The following is a 20,184-nucleotide window of genomic DNA, read 5'->3' on the forward strand; positions in this document are numbered from 1 at the left end:
TTAATTGAAGATGATGCAGGGGGAGGAGAGAGAAAGGACTTGTTGCCAAGAGAAAAATGCAGATATGGCCAAGTTCTACCCCTGGACATACCACTCGCTCATTCCATGACATTGCACAAATCACTTCCTAACTTTGTGTCTCAGGACGAAGAGGGGATGATATGCCCACTACTTCTCTTGCAAAACCAGCTGCAGATCTACAAATTAAATTCTGTGAGGAATGCACATGACTTAAATACTCACTGCTGGAGCTTCCAGGAGTACTGAACTGGGAAGTTTCAAGGAACTTTCGAGGTGTAGATAGGTTAGTAACGTCCATAAGAGGTACAGGAGAGGCATCTTTCACAAGTGAACTGTGTGAGGGGAAAGAATTAAAGCAGTTTATTGTTATTTACAATCTTAGTTCACAACAAATAACCCATTTATTTCTTAATTTGTAAGCCTAGGCAATGGATATACATAACACAGTTTTGATATAAGAGGTTTACAAAATCTAACTTAAAGCACAAGTCTGCAGTGGATATCTATATATACATATTTGAGTGAAAAGGGAAAAAGCCAAAAAAGCAATGAGCACTGTCATATCAAAGACAAAATCTGGTATCCCAAGGCCTCTCTGAATATAACAGCACTCTAGACTTGTCTGACTGGCCACAGCAACATCATCAGGACACAGGTACACTGAGGCTTACTATAACATGTGATTATTTCCCAGCAGACACGTTCACCTCCAGCACAATTAACTACTGCTTTCCTGATAAATTAATACAGAATTGTTAAGATCTTCCTGGAAAAACACATATTGAGGAGAAGGGATGCTCCTATAGCCATGGCTTCTGTCAGCTACTTAATGCTTCAAGCTTTTTGAGTTCCCACTAGACACCTCCACTGTTTTTCGTCCCCTTCAAATTCCTGTTCTGTGCACACCTACATGCATCCCTCCCAAATGAACCTTTTTACTCAGAAAAGAAAGACTTTCTACTTGTCATTTTCATAATAAATTCAGATAGTATTATTTGCCAAAAATGTGTCATGCTGCCCCAGCTGCCTAATGAAAGGCATGAAGCTGGATGTGGCAGGGGAAAGGAAGCAAGAAATCATTTTTAAGAGAAAGAAGTGGGAGCAGGCTCCTATAATGGAGTTTGCCATGTTCCCTTAGAGGTTAAAATGCTTATGGAGACCTGCAAAGACAAGGGCTAAGCTTACTCCCCTGCGTAAGAACCACCCATACACCCTGTACACCTACTATACAATACTTACAGGGATTAGCTATGCATTTCAGCTTTGCATTGTTAGACAGAACACACTTAAAACCAATACAAGAAATAATCATAAATATTACTGCATCCTGGTCAACAGCCAGTTTAGGGCAGCACATTAAAACAAAGCAACAAGATTGTCCTTGATGCAAGAGTTCATGTTATCAAATATCAATGATGTGCAACAGGGAATGTGAAAAAAGATAGTAAAGAAGAAGATAAGGGTCCCTGTAGCAGTTGTACAAAACTGCAGTTAATTAGCAGTTACATAGTCTGGCTGCTCCAAAGCTTTGTATCTGTTTTTAATTAAGAAGACGAGTAAGGAAGAGACTGATGACTTGCTAGTAACCCTCCTTCCCAGAAATTTCAACTTCAATCAATCCTTTACTTCATAAATTCATTTAACATAACTTACTATCTCTCCTCTTATTTTTGGCAAGCATTCTTTATTCCTTCTCATAACAAAATGCTAATTTATCTTTTCTCTGTGTTTTTATCACATGCTTGCTCCCCTTTTGCTCCCCGCCCCTGTTTATTACCTCTCCTACTCTACAAAAGTTTTCTTCCAATGCTGTGTCTCTCCTTCCCAGCCACTATCTTTCTTCCTTCCCTCCCAACAACTCTATTGCCCTCAAACTCAAAAATTGGGAAAAAATAGCCAGGCACCTATACTTAAGGTGAATTTCCAGTGATCAGAGGCACCAACTAGGTAAGGAGTTTCAACATTTTTAAAACACCTTTGAAACACAACACAGCCAAAAAGTGCTCAGGCACTTCAATATGTGGCCTCCAGCTAGTAACCTTATGGTTAGCTGAAGTCTTTTAAACTTCGGATGTTTGCTAGAAAAGATGAGCAATTTTTCCCTGTGTTCTTCCCTTTGCCTGACCTGAGCCTCATGATCATGACATTTGTAGGAAAGGTATATACATCAGAGAGGGAAAGGAATGCTAAAAGGAATTGACCTCATCATAATTCTGTGGGAAGCAGCAAAAAACCCAACAGAATCGCTAAGCGAGAGTGAAAGAACGAGAACAGACTGTTCACAGGCTTGAAGGTGCATCAACATATTTGGAGTTTTTCTGCTCTCCACAGCCACAAGCATGAGAAATTTGCTTGCCAAAAATGAAAGGTTGAGGTGTAAGTCAATGGCACTCTCCCAAGAAAGTTTCTACTTATGAAAGGGAGAACGTCGCCCTCATCCCTCCCGGACCTGCTGCCCTCAGTTGGCATCACACCAAACCCACCTTATTCTCCCCTTCTCCTTGTTGCGTTGTCCTACTCGGTTAGTTGATTTGATGTAAAGATGACGGTGTAATTCATCTATCAGGACTAAGTGCATGTTCATCTTCTTACTGTGGAGCTCCAGTCTCAGATCACTCAATCCCTCCACCTGAAGGAGGGGACCCTCCAAGGAGTCCACCGCTGACACCTGGAAGAAGAACACATGTGACAACTTGTAAAGGTCAATTCATTCATCTCTCAGGACTCTTCTCTTGAATTAGGGGAGCGTCTGAATACCATGATGGTTTTATCCATAAATCCCTTTAAAGCATAAAACATTTAAGTAGTATTTCTTCATTTCTATTCCTAAAAGAAAATTCAATATATAAAAAGGGTCCAATATCCGAACAACTCAGATTTAATGAGCAGTCTTCAAATATGTTCAGCACGCGTAGAAAACAAGTTAGTTAAAACACAGTTCGTTAAATAAAAATCAAAGCACAGTTTATCACAAAATGAGGATTATCAAGTAGAAAAGTGTTAGAAAGAGATACTGACAATGATGTTTGATTGCCTTTATTCTTTTCGTTATAGAACCACCAACAAAACATTATTCCCTGTCCTATAAACAGGGAGAAAATGACTTAAATTTTATTTGCCTAAAGTAATGTCATGACATAGCTGAAAAAGCTTAGGAGGCTGTCCTGATTTCAGCTGGAATAAAGTTAATTTCCTTCCTAGTAGCTGCTGAAGTGCTGTGTTTTGGATTTAGGATGAGAATAATGCTGATAACACACTGATGTTTTAGTTGTTGCTAAGCGATGTTAGAAGTCAAAGAATTTTCAGCTTCTCATGCTGCCCTGCTAGTGGAGGCTGGGGGTGCACAAGAAGCTGGGGAGTGGGGACGCAGCCAGGACAGCTGACCCAAACCAGCCAAAGGGCTATTCCATACCATATGACATCACACCCAGTATATAAACTGGGGGGAGTTGGCTGGGGGACACCGCAGCTCAGGGACAAGCTGGGTATTAGTCAGTGGGTAGCGAGCAATTGTATTGTGCATCCCTTGTTTTGTATATTCTATTCTTATTATTTTCCCTTCCTTTTCTGTCCTATTAAACTGTCTTCAGTTAACTTCAACCCATGAGTTTTACCTTTCATTTTTCCCCCCCTTGATTCTCTCCCCCATCCCACTGGCGGGGAGCAAGCCAGCAGCTGTGTGGTGCTTAATTGCTGGCTGGGGTTAAACCACAACAGAGGCCTAAACCTCCTATGTTCTAGCCTACCTAGCTGCTATGTCAGGTAGCAACACAATTTAAATTAACAGCCATCAGACTAATGAAAGCTATTGCTAGTTCAAAGGTACTTTTGAACTCTAAAGCGTGTGGGAGGTTTTTAATGCTCAATTATTAAGACTCAAATTAAGGAAAATAACTTTATACAAGCAACAAAGTAACAGACAGCGATCTAGACCTGCAGCAACGTAACCAGCCATAGGTAACATTTCTCTGCTGATGCACTTCAGTAGTGACCACCTGACTTCCAGTGGTCACTAGACTGAGGAACCTAATTTCCCTTTATATCCTAAAAACAAAGCAAAAGCCACCAGGAATGACAAATCAGTGCATAAAAGCAACACTAGCAATTTGCATCTCTCCTAGTTTACTTGTTTTTCTAACTATTTAACAGAGCACTTCCAGAGTTACAAAAAAAAAAAATAAAATAATGGCATCCTTCTGCAGTTTCCAAAATCCCAGTGCTGATGTTGTAAAAAAACTACAAGTAGCATGTTTTGCATACAGAGATTTAAAATTAAAAAAAGAAATCATTCCCTAATAACTGAAGATACTATTCATGAAATAAGACATTTGCTTGCACTTCAGGATTTAAGTTTATAGCAAACCTGTCAGCTAAACATTAAAAATGAAAAGCAAGGAGATAGAGTAACTAGACAGCCAAGCTAAGGTCTGGTCCCTTAATACCAGTAAATATTAACTATACTGAAAGAACACCTATCAACACGCATTATTTTGCTCTGCCTCCAAGTCAAGAATGACCCTGAAATAGCTTTGGGGCAGTCAGGCTTTTAAATTAAGAGCAGTTTCTAAGAGGAAGCTGCATTTTTTCCTTCCTCCTGAAAAATTTTGCCAAGAAGTCCCTAACTATGAAATTCCTTCCCCTGAATGGATGAGGAGAACGTGCACTTGATGTCAGTCTTTAGGATAGAGTTCAGACTTGAGAAAGAATTTGTGTCACAGGATTAAGCACAGAGGACTGAACAGGCTCCTCCTAAGCCCACCAACGCTGAAACTTCAGCAGCATTTACGGGGTTCCCATCACTTGACACAATGCACTACCCTGTCCTCTTCCTTCCCAGTATCTGTTTGGGAACAGTTATGGAAGTCTGGCCATAACACATCACAAAACCACACCACAGATGGAGCAAAAAAACCCAAATTTGCTTCTCCCCAAAGAGCTGGCATGCTGGAGTACATACAAATAGAGAAGACTCAGCAGGCACGCAGACACAGCTTGGAAACCTTTGGCAGAAGTCGAAGTGCTAATTTTTATCTTCTTCCCTTGGCAGGTAGAGAAGTACCCCAAATTTCCCAATTCCAAAGGTGCTTTAACCCCCCCAGTAACTTCAGTGGAGTTGCAGGCATTCATCGCTGCCCTGAAAGCTGTCAGCAATTTCACCAAAGCAAGAACAAAATCAAGAACAACATTTGTCAAACTGAGAAGCCGAGAGATGAAAATGCAGCAAGGGAAGAACTGGAAGTATGCAGGAAAATGACATTAAAAAGGTTCCAAGACATCAAGGAAAAGTACTACCTAAAACACAAGCAACAAAAATTTAAAGCTTTCCACGCAGATCATTCAGCTCTACTTTTATCTTCCCGGTTCCTAAAGAGTTAGTTATTCTCAAAACTAATTATTAACACCAACATACAGCTCTCAAGCACATCTTTTAAGAAACAAATGGAACAGTCAATCCTTTATTGTACTTCAAAATAAAAACAAAACCAAAAAACTAAACAACAACAAAACCAAAACCCTCACATTGCTATGCACTGAACTTGCTTCTGGAAAAAACTGCCTTTCTTTTTTTGGTGGGCTATGTCAGGTGGTTTATTTGATGGCCTTTCTGACACTTCATATTTGCAGTCAGACAAGCTGGAAGTTATGTCCTTCAGAAATGCCCCTTTTCCAGTCATTGACTCTACAGGTAAATAACGCAGCCAAGTCTCAATGTTATGCACACTTGGTGTCTTCTAACTTTAGGCAGCCCCACTCTGGTAAAGCCTCACTTAACCACAAAGCACAAGAGAAAAGCTTTCATGTTCAGAACACTTTGGGTCTCAGCTGAGGCTCAATCCAAGTTCATGGAACTCAAGGTAAGGCCTCCAATTGGTTTAGGTGGCAACAAGTATAAACATTAAGTTAAAAAAGTAAAAAAACCAAACATTTTTCCCTTCTGTCAGTTTACTTACAGAAAGATGATTTAAGTTGTGGCAAGAAGCAAGCTATAAAGCAGCACCCCAGATTATATTTCAGAATACAAAATATGAGATTAAAACATTTGTCTAAATTGTGTGCTGGATAACCTACCACGGAGCAGGAGCATCAGCAACAGAAATAATGCAAAGATGTCTACAAAGAATACACAAAAGTAAAAATACACTACAGATAGATCTACCAATGGAACTGCTACAAGAAAAACCTTGACAAGCTTGTGTTTCACCCTACTATCCTGGGAAAGATCAGTTCTTAAAAGTAATTTTCAGCAAATAACCACACTGTCATCACAAAGGCTTTGTTCTCCAGAAGCAGGGAGATGAAGAGTTACAGACAGGGATGGAAGAGAAAGGGAAGCAGAAAGTGAATAGGAACAGAAGTAATAATGACAACAGCTCCATTGAGTAGCAGAAGTAGTTTACAATTGGCTTTATTTAAAGGCCAAGTATCCATCTGGGCCACGTCAACAAGATGGCCAACTAGCTTGAGAAACAGTACGGTCACGAAGGGCCTTGGAAATCACGGGGTGGGTCAGCTGAGAGCACAGCCATTGCCACGTGCAGCCAAGACAAATAAGATGAGCATTGAGAGCAAGACTAGAAAGAAGTAAGACTTTTTAGATTGAATTCATAATGGGGACTATGTCTATCATTGGCAAAGTTTAACTCAAGACCCGAATCTGATGCCCCCACTCAGCTAGTAACACACCATCACTTGTATTATGCAAGAGACCCAAATGTATGATAAAAATACTTTCAACTGAAGATCATAAGAGATTTATTTACTGTTGTATCATCAGCTCATCACTCAACTTGGGCATATCATTTCAACTAGTTGTTCTTAACCTTTTCTCATTTCAAACCCCGATATGCAAAAGGAGCTAGATGAGGGGGAGACAGGCCGCACCAAGCAGTAACAGGTCACAGTACCACGCAAATCCTGCTCTGCAAAAAAGTACTGCTGTTCCTCAAGCCAGCAGTGATTTCTCCAGGTAGAGAACCTTAATTTAGGAGAAAAATCCTTATTTTTGGATTTCTATTTTTTATTATGGATCCTGCTCCTCTGCTTACAGTGTAAGAACAAATCAAGAAAAAGGTACATTCTAGAAAGAAACTTAAGTGTTGGGGGTTGAATGTATTTATATTGCTGGCACCATTCCTAAACACAGAAAGCTTTTCATATATTAAAAGGCACGTCTCCCTCCCTCTTGAATACTAAACTTGAAAAAAATAGGAATTTTATATTTAAATTGTATCTATTATTTTTCCACTCATTTATTACAGAGTTATCTGGAGTCCTCAGACTGACAGAAGCCCTTTAATTCTAATTATCTGTATCAACTATTAGTATTTTATTTTTATTACTTTGAACAATTAAGAACAGAAAACCCTCACAAGCTACAACATTTCCATATAGGTTTTACTATTTTCAGGACATTATAGCAAGTTTTGGATTTTTTTTAGTTCACCAGCAGCGTTTTGAACACTCACTTCAAAAGAAGCAGTGCTGGGAAATTAAACTCTACATTTAGAGAAGGAGCATAAACATCCTCCTGTCCATTGCTAGAACAACCCAGCTTCTCTGGTTGCTATCTTCTACCATATTAATCTCTAATTTACAGAGCTTGTTGTGCATCAAAATTAAAAGGCACTTGAACCACCTTATACAGCAGCTGCCAGTAAGGATAGCGGAGAGGCCAAAGGGTGAGCTCAAATGCACAACCCCCATACACTAGGATGAGAAATAATTGTAGTAGCTCAGAAGCACGCTGTGGTCACTCAGTAAACACTGACGTGTGACAGCAGCAAGCACAGACTTCAACGTTTTCTGTCAAATCAAGTGAAAGAACTCTAGAAGTCAGGAACCTACATTCATAGCGTTGCTAGAATAATATATTGATCCAGCTTGGAAGGGACCTCCAGAGGTTTCCAGTCCGACCTCCTGCTCAAACCAGGGTGATGTCAATGTTAGATGAGGCTGCTCAGGGCCTCCAGTCAAGGTCTGAAAATCTGCAAGTGGAGATTCGCAGCTTCTCTGCTTTCTTGCTCCTGGTGTTTAACCCCTCCCATGGGGAAGAATTTTCTCCTTACATCCAGCCAGTTTCTCCCACAGAAATCAGTGATGGTTGCCTCTCCCTCATTCACTGTGCACTTCTGAGAGATGCCTGGTTCCATTTTAGCTCTAACTCTTTTAGTTGGTCACAGACAGTAAAAAACCACTCTCTTCTACAGAGTGAACAAACCTAATTATCGCAGCATCTTCTTATACGTTGCATGCTTGTAACCCCCACCACTGCGAGGGCTCTCCACTGGACTCTCTCCCATATAAGAAAAGGTTTTTCTTGTAGAAGGGTCCCCAAAACTGGATGTGGTACTCCAGATGCAGCCTCACAAGGGCACAGTCACTCGCCTGGATCTGCTGGCTACGATCCTGCCAATACAGGAGTGGGACATCCAAATAACGGGACAGGCTGTGATTCGGCACGATACTGCGTTATCCAAAAAGGGTATTGAACCTTGGTTCCCCTGTCAGTGCCACCCCGCACACACGCCAAACTGAGGGTGCAATTAATACACCATCCCTGCTTTTTGCTCCTTATCCTCGCTGTGATAAGTGTTGGATAATGAAGATTAAAGATGCCATAAAACATGCAACGGTATCACATTTAATTAGATTTTCTCCCCTCAGCTTAGACTAGATTTCCCAAGTAGTTACCTGGTTTTTAATACTCCTATTACCTACTGTGTGCTATTCATCCTAACAAAAGGACTAATAGATGTAGAATTGCATATAGAGGGGAAGAGTTATCACTACAAGACTCTGGTTGAGACTGATAATGGAATAGCAGCCTTTTTCAGAGAACCTGAAAATTAGACGTACAGAAGAGAACTATGAGTGGCTCAAGGGTCCAAAAAAAGCACCTGAGAGTCCTTCAAGCCTCTTTCTTAGCCTGGTTTAGCTAAATGGAAATGAATAAGTGATTTTAATTTTTTTTTTTTCTGAGGGTGGGAGGTTGGAGGTAGATAATGGCATTGTGTTTGAGTACCGGGACACAAAGATAATTATAGGTAAGACAGCTCCCAGACGTTTTTCTTTTGGCAGGGGTTGAGGTGCCGAGAGGAGTTACAGCAAGAGAAAACAGCTTGAAGGTGAATCCGACAAAAATCTTGTTATTCCTCTTTAAAAAGCTGACTTATCATGAGCAGATAGTACCAAAAGAAATGGTAGATAATCCCCACCACCTTTTTTTACTTTTTTTTTAATTCTGAAAGAAGTCTGTCTCTCCCATTGAAAACCACACTGAAATAAATACTAAATAACTAAATATTTAGTCAACAAATAATTAAAATATTGGCCTGGTTTACAATAGAATTTGTCTTAGATAATCTGACAGCTATTTCTGATGTTAAAATCTACTTACCTATATCTACTTATTGTCGTAATTATTACCTACAATAGTAAGTAATCACCCTTTAGAAAATAAAGATCAATGAAGTAAGACTGAAAAAAGAGCTCTGCTCTGTATGAGCTAAAAATTGCAAGTTTATAGAAAATAACTGTGGCACCAGAACCATTATGCAGCTTGTTTAAAGGTCACAGTCAGCTTATAGTAGGGCTTAATTGCCTTAAAAAGAAACTGTAGCTAAACATTTGCCTATCGTAACATCCAATTTGGAAGGTTTTAATTTAGCGTTTTACAACAAACTAGAACCTAAGTACCAGCAAGATATTTGTTAAAATTCTTCTTTCTTTCCTGACTTTGGCCAAAGTTTTCCAATCTGCTTGCAGTTAAACCTACATATTCCCTTAAAAGGTTTTTCAACAGTATTTCAATTTTCCAAAACACATTTTAAAATAGATGTGAAAAGAGAGGCCTTTTTTTTTTTAATTCTAGACCTCCACAGTCCTGGAAGTCTATGAGTCCAGATAAAATGAAAGGCCCTCAACTAGGTGCTTCTTCAAGGAAAAAAAAAAACAAAAACAAACAGAGTAATTGTTGTTCCAACTAGAAAACCAAATGTTTTCTGGCTGGGATCCCAGCCTATTCGGAGTTCAGACAACAGATACGAAAACATGAACAAACAACTGGAAAAGGTTAAAAGAAAACAATGTGGTAGGTCACAATTTAAAGAAAAAAAAAGACAAGTCATACACAAACGCAGTATGACAAAAGGAAAAAAGCTGAACCCTCTGAATAAAACTACAAATAAATAGCAGCAACCTAGAAGGTTTCAGCTGCCTTGCTGGATGAATAAAGACAATGCTGACATTTAAAAGGAGGAGAATTGATCTACTGCTTTTACAAGGAACTCGCTTTCAAAAGATACAGGAAAGGAAAATGACTAAAAATGGCTTAAATGTGTGTAGCCAGATCTAAACAAGCAGTTCCCTGAATTCAATTTGCTCCTGACTTGCCTGAAATAAGGATCTAACCTGAAAAGTTTACTTAAGAAACAGGAAAGTACTCACACCCCAGCTGTTGGAACTTTGCATGGGGCAAAAATGCAGAATATTCTGTCCCTATTCGAAGAATTTAACACATAATAAATTTAAGAGTAGATGATGCATTAGAGAACTGATCCTCCAACCTTCTAACACCACAAATGTATTTAAAGGATGTTGAATTACACAACAAGGAATTTTTCAGTGGGTCATTTTAGCTCGGGGTGGCACGTAGCACCCCTGTTCCAACATATTTAAAGAAAGCAGCAACTGTAAGTGGCTGGAGAGACGTTCTTGAAGGGGGACCACTCTGAGAAACTGCAGCATGAGCCACGTCGGAGCAGGGACACCCTCAAAGGGGCTGCAGTCTCTGGACGACCCACATCGGAGCAGGTACTCTAAGGAAAACTGTAGCAGAGGAAAACCTGAAGAACCAAAATGCTGCAGAGGAAACCAGTAAGAAGCAGAGTAACAGAAAGAAACCCTTATGGATGACACCGACTATCTGTGCCACCCATCGTCTCATCAGAGGAACTGTGACAGATTGAACATAAGCCATGGAAAAAATAAGTTGAGAAAAGAGAGGGGAGTAAAGGTGTTGGACTTCAAATTGCACCTGGAGAAGAGTGAGAAAACATGTTTACTTCAGTGTTCTTTGTGTTCTCTTTTCTCCCCACCTCAAAACCCAAATCACTGATCAGAAGTTTGTGTTAACTAGCAATAAATTAAGCAAGAGTTCCCAAAGTTGAGGCTGTTCTGCCTGCAAAATCCCCACATTTTCCATGGATGATGGAGAGAATCACAGACTGACAGAATGGTTGAGGCTGGCAGGGACCTCAAAGGTCATTGGGTCCAACACCTCTGCTCAAGCAGAGCCACCCAGAGCCGGCTGCCCAGGACTGTGCCCAGATGGCTTTGGACTATCTCCAAGGATGGAAATGCCTCAATCTCCCTGGGCAACCTGTTACCCTCACAGTGAAAAAGTGTTTCCTGATGTTCAGAGGGAAGCTCCTGTGTGTCAGTTTGCGCCCAATGCCTCTGGTCCTGGCACTGGGCACCTCTGAACAGAGCCTGGCTCAGTCCTCTTTGCACCCTTTGGGTATTTATAGACTTGGTTAAGATCCCTCTTGAGCCTTCTCTTCTCCAGGCTGAGCAGCCCCAGCTCTCAGCCTTTCCTCATAGGAGGGGTGTTCCAGTCCCTTCACCATCCTTGGAGAAGGCTCTAACATCCAGAAAGCAGAAGAATGTTGAGTACTTTGAGCCTCCACTGCTGAAAACACGTTAATGAATAACTGATTAAGCCTGCTTTTAAACTGCATTTATATTTTTTAATTAGAAGTTTGACGTAAGTCTTATCAAGTAAGCCTGTATTTCATCTGTAAATTTGTTCACTATTTTGGTTGCAAGGTGAATCAAGATGAAGCTTAAAAGTTACTACCTTTGAGGGTGGGTGATCCAAATAATGGGACATATGGAAAACTCGTACCCAATCTGCACTTGAGAAATCCGAAGACTGGGAATTGTCTGCTACTGAACTGCCACAGGCCAGCGTACAGCATAGTGTGAACTGGTATCCAGACAAAGCGGTGAACAGGAGCTAGCTAAGATGAGCCTGAACTTAAAGAACACCCAGATGGGTCCAAAGTAGGGAGCCTTTAGCTAAAAAGCATGGAAATTATGAAAAGCACACAGATCAAAGATAGCTATTCCTGACTGTCACTGCCTCCTTCCCCTTAAAAACAGGAAAAGGAGAAAAAGTACCCAGGATGTGAGGATTAATGAGTAGCTGTAAAACACTGATGATGAAGAGTACTGAGTGTTGATTAACATACTGGATATTAAGATGATGGAAGAAATTGCTACCAATTTTGTTCACCTTTAAGCAGGCTTGGAAGAATTAACAAGCTAAAAACAAACAAAGAGCTATAAAAGATTGAGGACTAAAGAAGATGATTCCTTTGCAATATTCTGGAAATAGCTGAAGTCACTCCCCTTCTCGAGATAAAAGGATTTGCTGACCAAATGAGGCAGAAAGGGGGAGACTGATGCAGATGACTGAAGCAGAAAAGAGGAGAAGTTTGAAAGATTAGTTTGAAAGATTGAGCGCCACACACACACAAAAGTGCTCAGGTTGCAAGAAAACAGCTCATCCTGAGAGTAGTCGGTGTAAGCTTATTTGATGGGGGAAGGACAGGAAAAATGTACATATAGAAACAGGGTAAAAGGGTTCCTTTTTGTTTGTAGGGTTGGTTTTCTCCTAAACATAGCACCTTATATTAAGATTCCCACCAGCACAGTCATCAATGTTACCAAAATGCAACCACTTCTACAAAAGGAGGCAACAAGCAGCCAGCATATGGCACAGTGCCCAACAGTACGAAAGCATACACGAAGGCTAAGGAGTAATATAATTCTTTTTTAATGCCTTAACAGAGCAGAAGAGTATTTTCCAGAGAACCAAATTCCATCAAGTCAAACTCCACAATTTTGCTTTCTAAATCAATCATCCTATCTAGTCTTACCTTTTTTCTTTTTTTTTTTTTTCCCCCTAAAAATATATTTCAATGTTATCGGTTACAAATATGGAGGAGGTCTATTAAATGACACAGCTATTTCCCTACCACTATAGTACTGCCTTAATTAAGTTATATTTTACAGAAGTTACTTTTGTATCTCTTGCTCATAAGACTACTGCTCCTACTTTATGAAAACATCAAAGCAAACCTGTTATAAACACATTAACACAAAGCACAAGCATCCTTTATTTTTCCGAAGTGCTTAAATGGCAATGACCCAACTTAACTTACTGTTTTCCTCTACAAACTTCAAAATATTTATAAAATTATGTTCCTCACTTGCTGTCCTTTACTCCAGCTACATAAATTTAATTCTTTTGAATTTGCCTTAGACCTGTCACCCATCAATCACTCCTCTTCCTCCTCCACTCGCTGTAATTCATCAGTGTCTTTCTAGTAATAAAGTGCTGAAACCAAAAGCAGTGCTCAAGGAACAGAGTGGCTAAAAACAATGAGAGAGGATTATCCAACTGCTCACTTGGACTTTAACACAAAACACGAGCAACTTCAACAACAGTATGATCAAAGAACTTCCCCAAAACAGGAAGGTCTGAGTATCTATCGGCATCACAGAATTGCCTCAGACTTCTTCCATCAGAGTGACAACTTGATGGAAATGAGACGTGTATTGCCCCAGAATCTGTGATAGCTGTGTGCCTTGAACCCTCAGTAGCTCCTGAGCAATCAGATGAAATTAGGAAATCAAAGATTCAGTATCACCCACAAGAAGGATGTCAGACAGGTCAGCTACAGAACTCACTGCCAAAGGACAGCATTGAAAACAAAAGTTTAAATTGGTGCAAAAAGCGACAGGGACAGATTCAAGGAAGAAACACCTACTGAGTGCTATTCAACACAAAAGATATCAGCTTTTCTGTCAAAAGCTGGATACTGCCAACTGCTGGAAGCTCACAGAGCGTTTCGGGAAGGGACAGCTATTGCTTGCTCTGTCCTCACTCTCCTGCCCCAGACACAGGACTGGCCTCAGACCACCTCTGGTCTGACCTTGTACAGACATCTATATTAAACCTCACTGGAGCACCGTCATGGACTAGCAATACAGTTGTAGGCATTGTGAAGGCATAAAAAATAATATAAAAGGCTTTTCCTTCCAGTTCTCATTTCCATAATTTTTTGTCTCTTGATTTAAAGTATCCTCATTTAGTCTTAATTGCCATTAAGAAAAGTGTGGGTTTTTCAGGACCATCTATGTCCCAAAAGTCTTCTCCCTATATGAATGATGTATAGAACAATGAGGTCCTAATGCATTAAAATAAAACATCAGGATTTTCCTTTCAACGCAAACCCACAGTTTCCCAAATTGATTCTCTTGCTGTCTTCAAGATGACATTTAGAAATTGTATGCTGTGTCCCATATCTCTGTTGTTAAAGGAATCTTTAATGCCTTTCAATTAGCTCATATTAATTTACTTTTTTTATTACAGAATTCATAAATTCACAAAAGGTAATATTAACTGTAGTGTAAGACAACCATTGCCACCTCCTTAGCCAGGCACACTGTCCATACATCTTCATTTATGAGCCGTTCAGCGTAAGTCTTCCTCTAGGTCTACATGACAATGTTTCTTCTATCACACCATTTCCAAGGTTACTTGGTAGCATTATGCCAACTTTACTAGAAAGAAATCAGTTTACTTCAGTGGAAAACTTCTGGGTTAAATTCATTTAGTAAATGCTTTATTAAAAACTAAATTTATTACACTTTCTCACCCACCATTCACTAGCTTTAAAGTTGCATTTTTAAAAATGCAATCAGATTTATCTGGATTATTTACACTGTCCTATAACCCAATCCATCTTCAACAATTTCTCTTGCCGTTTGTTTCAATATTTTACTGTGAACAGAATTATGTCTACAACCCAGAGTGTAAAAAATAATTCATGGAAAGACCAGTGATTACTGGAAAAACGTCAGCTGTGTTCAAAGATGAAGTGATAAAATGTGAACGTCTCACAGAATAAAGTCCAGAGTATACCTTAATAATAAAAATTACCAACAGCATAAATAGCAAAAGAAACATTAACCTGAGGGATGTAATACAACCATGTTCATGGGGTAGAAAGGAAGCAGATGTAAACTAAGCCACAAAACTCTCAAGCTGTTCGGAGAGCACTCCCAAGAACGGACGCATCAATTAAATGGCAGGAGCAATTGCCTTAAGCAAAGAACTTCTCATCACTGCATCTACACTATAATCAGGAAAGATTAAATTTAATTTTCAGAAATGCCCATTCCCAAAAGCACAGATCATAACGTCACAGACACCTCTCCCTTTCATTAAGGACAGTGTCTTGTGTAGCTGCGGCTTATTTTCACCGTAAAAAGATGCTAGACACCTCTACTCCACCTTCATTACAGCATGTTTTCTTATTTAATAAACTTTCATCAGCTTAAATGAACGGTTGTTATTAGTAGAGCTAACAGCCACACGATAATACTCTCGAGAGGTATCAATGCTTGTTGGAGCATTAACTAAGAGCAGAGGGGCTGAGGTCAAGCACGTGTCAATGCAAATGAAGAAGTATTAGGCACTAGCAGTTTAATGCAATAGACTGCCTCAGATAATGGAAATCACAGGATAAAAAGAAGGAGATAAAGTTATTGATAAGTATACTAATGGAAAACATTATAAGGTGTTAAGGGAAAGAAACTCTCCACTCTCTAATGTCTTTAAACCTAACCTAGCAAGTTTGTTTAGAAAAAACAAGATCAGAAAACAATTCAAAGAGAACAAACACGAAAAAAAACAAAAGCAAAAGATACAGTGAAGAGGTGAAAAATGTTCTAACAATACATTGCACCAATGCCTCTAATAAAAGGAACTTGTTAAGTATTCTACCAAACTTCATTACTTAAGCTTTACAACGCTCCTTGGGGGCAGACAACTAATACTAGCATCTGAGTAAAGGTACAGTATTTTAAATGATTGAGCAGCAGACAGAAGAAAGCTCCTGATGTCCATGCTTATGTGTGAATCACTAGAATGTATCCTATGCATACATCAACTTAATAAAAACAAAGCCATCTTCCTTCTCATCCGTACCTCAACCACACAGCTAAGAGAAATCACAAGGTTTGCCAATCATTAAAAACTAATACAAAACAGTTCCTTTAAGCATAAAACTTACACACCTCAGGAGGTAATCTGAAATGAGATACAACCCTTGAGATGACAGCTTCTCAATTCTGTTTTCTAAAAGACTTCTTCGTAATCAATAAGGTCACCAATGACCTTAGTGGCACAGTGTTAGCTGGGGAAAGGCCTGAAGGCAAGAAGTACTAGGAAAACATTACTGGTTTTGTAATTCAGAAGAAAGAGAATTTCAAGCAGGGCCAAAATTTAAATTTTGTAATAAAAGCATTTCTATAGAATCCCAAACCAACAAAAGTCTCTTATTTCCACTTATGGCATTAATTCCAAAATATAAAACTGTTCCACAGCAGTACCTGAATCCCAGCTCTGCAATAAGAAATGCAGAAACAAAATGAAAGACTGTTTTTATTGATTTTCATTGTTCCAGCCGAAAGGCAGACAGTAAATAAAATGCATACCGAGAACTGTGTTGCAATTTTTTTTTTATTTCATTATTCCAGACTACTTATAGTCTAAGGAGTCTGCTCACTACATGGTACTTTTAATTGAAAGACTCTCCTCGTACTGTACTGAGGAAAGCCACAGGTAGCAGCTACATTCAAGTAAAAAAATTAAAACCCTCAACTGTGCCCAGGGCTACAAACACCCAATGTTTTCTGGGAAGACGTTAATCACTCCAAAAGCTTTCGTAGAGGATTAACATGAAGCGCACGGAAAGGCAGGGGATTCTGTTACTGAGTAGGACACATTAATTATGGGATGAGCAAGAAGAGGCCAAATATGCTCATGAGTACACACACACAGAGCAGTATCCTCTCCTTGCTCCTGAGTAAACATTTCAATATTTTAAGCTCCTTGTTTGACTCCCACTTCCCGCAGCAAGTGAGGTTCCTTGTTCTCATACACTGTTCTCCACAACCTTACCCATGATTAGCCTCTCCTCTAATTCCTTTTCCTATGCCACCTTTCCCTTCCAACTGCCTCGGTAGCTTTATGATCACTTTTGCACAGCATTTCCATTTATTAAAATGTCTTCGACTTCTGCCCATGTTCTCACCCACTAAGTAGCCCAGCTGTGTTGTAAAGCCCTGCATTTAAAAAAAAAAAAAAAACCCAACACTTTTTTGTCAAATGCTTTGGCACGCAGACAATGGAGCTGGTCAGCATCTCTAGTTTAGACTGGTATGTTCCTGATATAAAGGTTAGATTTCACAACAAAGTAACACTCTTCAAAAAATTAACCCAATACAGATCTTACAGACTATGGAGCTGAGCAAAAATACTTTTAATGCATCATAAGGACACCAGTGGTGAACTCAGTACGCTTCAACTATGCTGCATCAGCACGACTGGTTTGCAGGTAAATTAGGCCATTTTCAATCTCCTCTCCTGTACAGCTGGATGCTGCGCCAAGAACATTTAATTGAATGCAACAACAATAACAGCCACCAGCTCCACTCTAGAAACCAAACAAACTGGCAACAATGCAAATTTGCAGTGAGGAAGCGGTCAGCTCTGAGAAAAGCCCGATGCTATTATTCACTTCAGAAAGCAGAGCAGGAGACGTATATTATTCTTTCCCTGACATAAGGAAACTGAAATAGAAGTTCTTAACGTTGAAAAAGAAAGAAAAGTAGGTGTTGGAGCATTCCCTGGCCTAGTTCTTGAGAAACAAATTACTGTCACTTCAGCTTTGTATTTCTTGGGACAAAGACATGCAGGCTAAAGGAGAAGGATGTGCTCATGAGTAAAACAGACATACACATCAGTGCCTAGCTCTGTAACACAAGGCACTGTGAAGTTTAACTTAAGGGAAGACTAGTGAGAGGGCTCCATACATCCTTCTTTCCACCTTCATTCTTCCTTCTTGTTATTCTCCAAAAAAAAAAAAAATCAACTGGAAATAGCACTCACTCCTGTTCTATGGATATATTTCTGCAGTTCCATGGTGTTTTGTAACCTGACACAATCCCACCCCAAAGAAACTGTACTCCTGCACTAATAAATCAAGTTCAGCATAAGTCGTGCTGGTTTTGGCTGGGGGAAGAGTTAATTTTCTTCATAGTAGCTGGTGTGAGGCCATGTTTTGGATTTGTGCTGGAAACAGTGTGGATAATTCAGGAATGTTTTAGTTATCACTGAGCAGCTCTTACACAGTGCCAAGGCCTTTTCTGGCCCTCACCCCACCCCACCAGCGAGTGGCTGGGGGGGCACAAGGAATTGGGAGGGGGCACAGCCGGGACAGCTGACCCCAACTGACCCAAGGGATGTCCCAGCCCATACGGCGTCATGCTCAGCCTGTAGAACTGGGGGAAAAAGAAGGAAAGGGGGGGACGTTCAGAGTGATGGCGTTTGTCTTCCCAAGTTGCCGTTACGCGTGATGGAGCCCTGATGTCCTGGAGGTGGCTGAGCACCCGCCTGCCCATGGGAAGTGGGGAATGAATCCCTTGTTTTGCTTTCCTTGCACATGTGGCTTTTGCTTTACCTATTAAACAAGTTTTCTCACCTTTACCCTTCCGATTCTCTGCCCCATTCGGCTGCTGGGGGGAGTTAGCAAGCAGCTGGGTGAGGCTTAGTTGCCAGCTGGGGTCAAACAGAGTTTCATGGTCTATTAGAATTAACATATTTTTTAAAAAACTCTATATACTTTGACAAACTAGTATTAGTTCATTAAAATTGCAAAGCTAGACACATAAAAGCCAGGAAATGCAAAGAAAGTAGCCTAAGCAATTTTCATTTAATCGTATTACGATATGACCTTTAATTACTTGATTCAACAACATTTCTTCCTTCAACTGTTTTTAGCATTTCATCTCTTAGATTATTTAAACAAACGGGAAATATTAATTTCTCCCTATGGGTACCTCATGGGTCAACAGCAGAGCCAGAACAATTAGATCAACACCACAGACCTCTACGATACTTGAGTTAATTAAGTAACTGCTAGGTGGGGCGTACTGTCCTTCAACACACAGTCCAGTGCTGGGGGAGACCAGACACAGAACTGCTTCCTCTAAGCAAGAAACCTTCTGTCCTTGCCCACCACTGCCCATCCTGCTGTGTGTCCTCTGTTTCAAGTTCTGGCTTGGCTATAGTGTTGTATAGCACATCTAAAACATCTCTTCCAGAAGAATGTGGATTCCTGCCTTTCAGCAGCCAAGCTCAGGCTTCCAGGGCAAGGTGCTACCTGTACCCCCAACGCCAACTTGCCTCTGCCACCAGCTCCACTGCTCTCCTTTTTGGAGATTGCCAGCTGCCTTTTCTTAGGAAGCTCCTTCTGGGTCAGAATTCCCCTCTCAGCACCTGATTACAGAATCACAGAGTTATTCCAGTTGGAAAAGACCTTTAAGATCATTGAGTCCAACTATAAACCTCACACTGCCAAGTCCAGAACTAATCCATGTCCCCAAGTGCCACATCTACAGGTCTTTAAATACCTCCAGGGATGGCGACTCCACGACTTCCCTGGCCAACCTGTTCCAATGCTTGACAACCCTCTCGGGGATGAAATTTTTCCTAATATGCAATCTAAACCTCCCCTGGTGCAACTTAAGGCCATTTCCTCTCGTCCTATTGCTTGTTGCTTGGGAAAAGAGACCAACACCCACCTCACTACAACCTCCTTTCAGGCAGTTACAGAGAGCGGTAAGGTCTCCCCCGAGCCTCCTTTTTATATTAAACAAAAAATACACACGTGTGCGCACATCTGTACTCAATTGCCACATGGAAGTGAACATTACTTTTAGCAAAGAAGTGAGTGAAAAAAACAGATCCTTTACAGAAAAACGTACAAACTCATACTTTAAAAAAAGCATATACAGAAATTGAAAATAACTGAAGTGTATTTGATCTCAAACAGGAGTTCTAGCTGTTCTGGACCCTCCTAATTCTCCAAAGCTTCACGATTCAAAGGAGGTTGGAACTCGGTTCTTTGAACAGAACCCGTGTAAGGTGCAATTACAGAACAGCAAACCTGATCCTCCCAGCTCTCCTCACCAGAGTGCGTATTATCAAGACGCTGGAGAACACAGAACGTGAATACATGATATTTG

General features: G+C 40.2%; 1 protein-coding gene across 8 annotated transcripts in view; it reads right to left on the minus strand.

The window, feature by feature from the left end:
* Positions 1-20,184, minus strand: part of EXOC4 (exocyst complex component 4) — a 421,296-nt gene that overhangs the window by 371,649 nt on the left and 29,463 nt on the right. For all 8 annotated transcript variants that reach the window (XR_012629099.1, XM_074869675.1, XM_074869674.1 and 5 more), the window contains exons 4-5: positions 2,505-2,689; positions 244-353 (exon numbers count right to left, since the gene is read on the minus strand). Coding sequence is in view for 7 of the 8 variants with exons in the window: in XM_074869675.1 (XP_074725776.1) it covers positions 244-353; positions 2,505-2,689 (295 nt within the window). In the remaining variant the exon portion in view is untranslated. The remainder of the gene's footprint in view (positions 1-243; positions 354-2,504; positions 2,690-20,184) is intronic.

The sequence above is a fragment of the Strix uralensis genome, chromosome 5 (assembly GCF_047716275.1).
Source record: "Strix uralensis isolate ZFMK-TIS-50842 chromosome 5, bStrUra1, whole genome shotgun sequence".
Lineage (NCBI taxonomy): Eukaryota > Metazoa > Chordata > Aves > Strigiformes > Strigidae > Strix > Strix uralensis.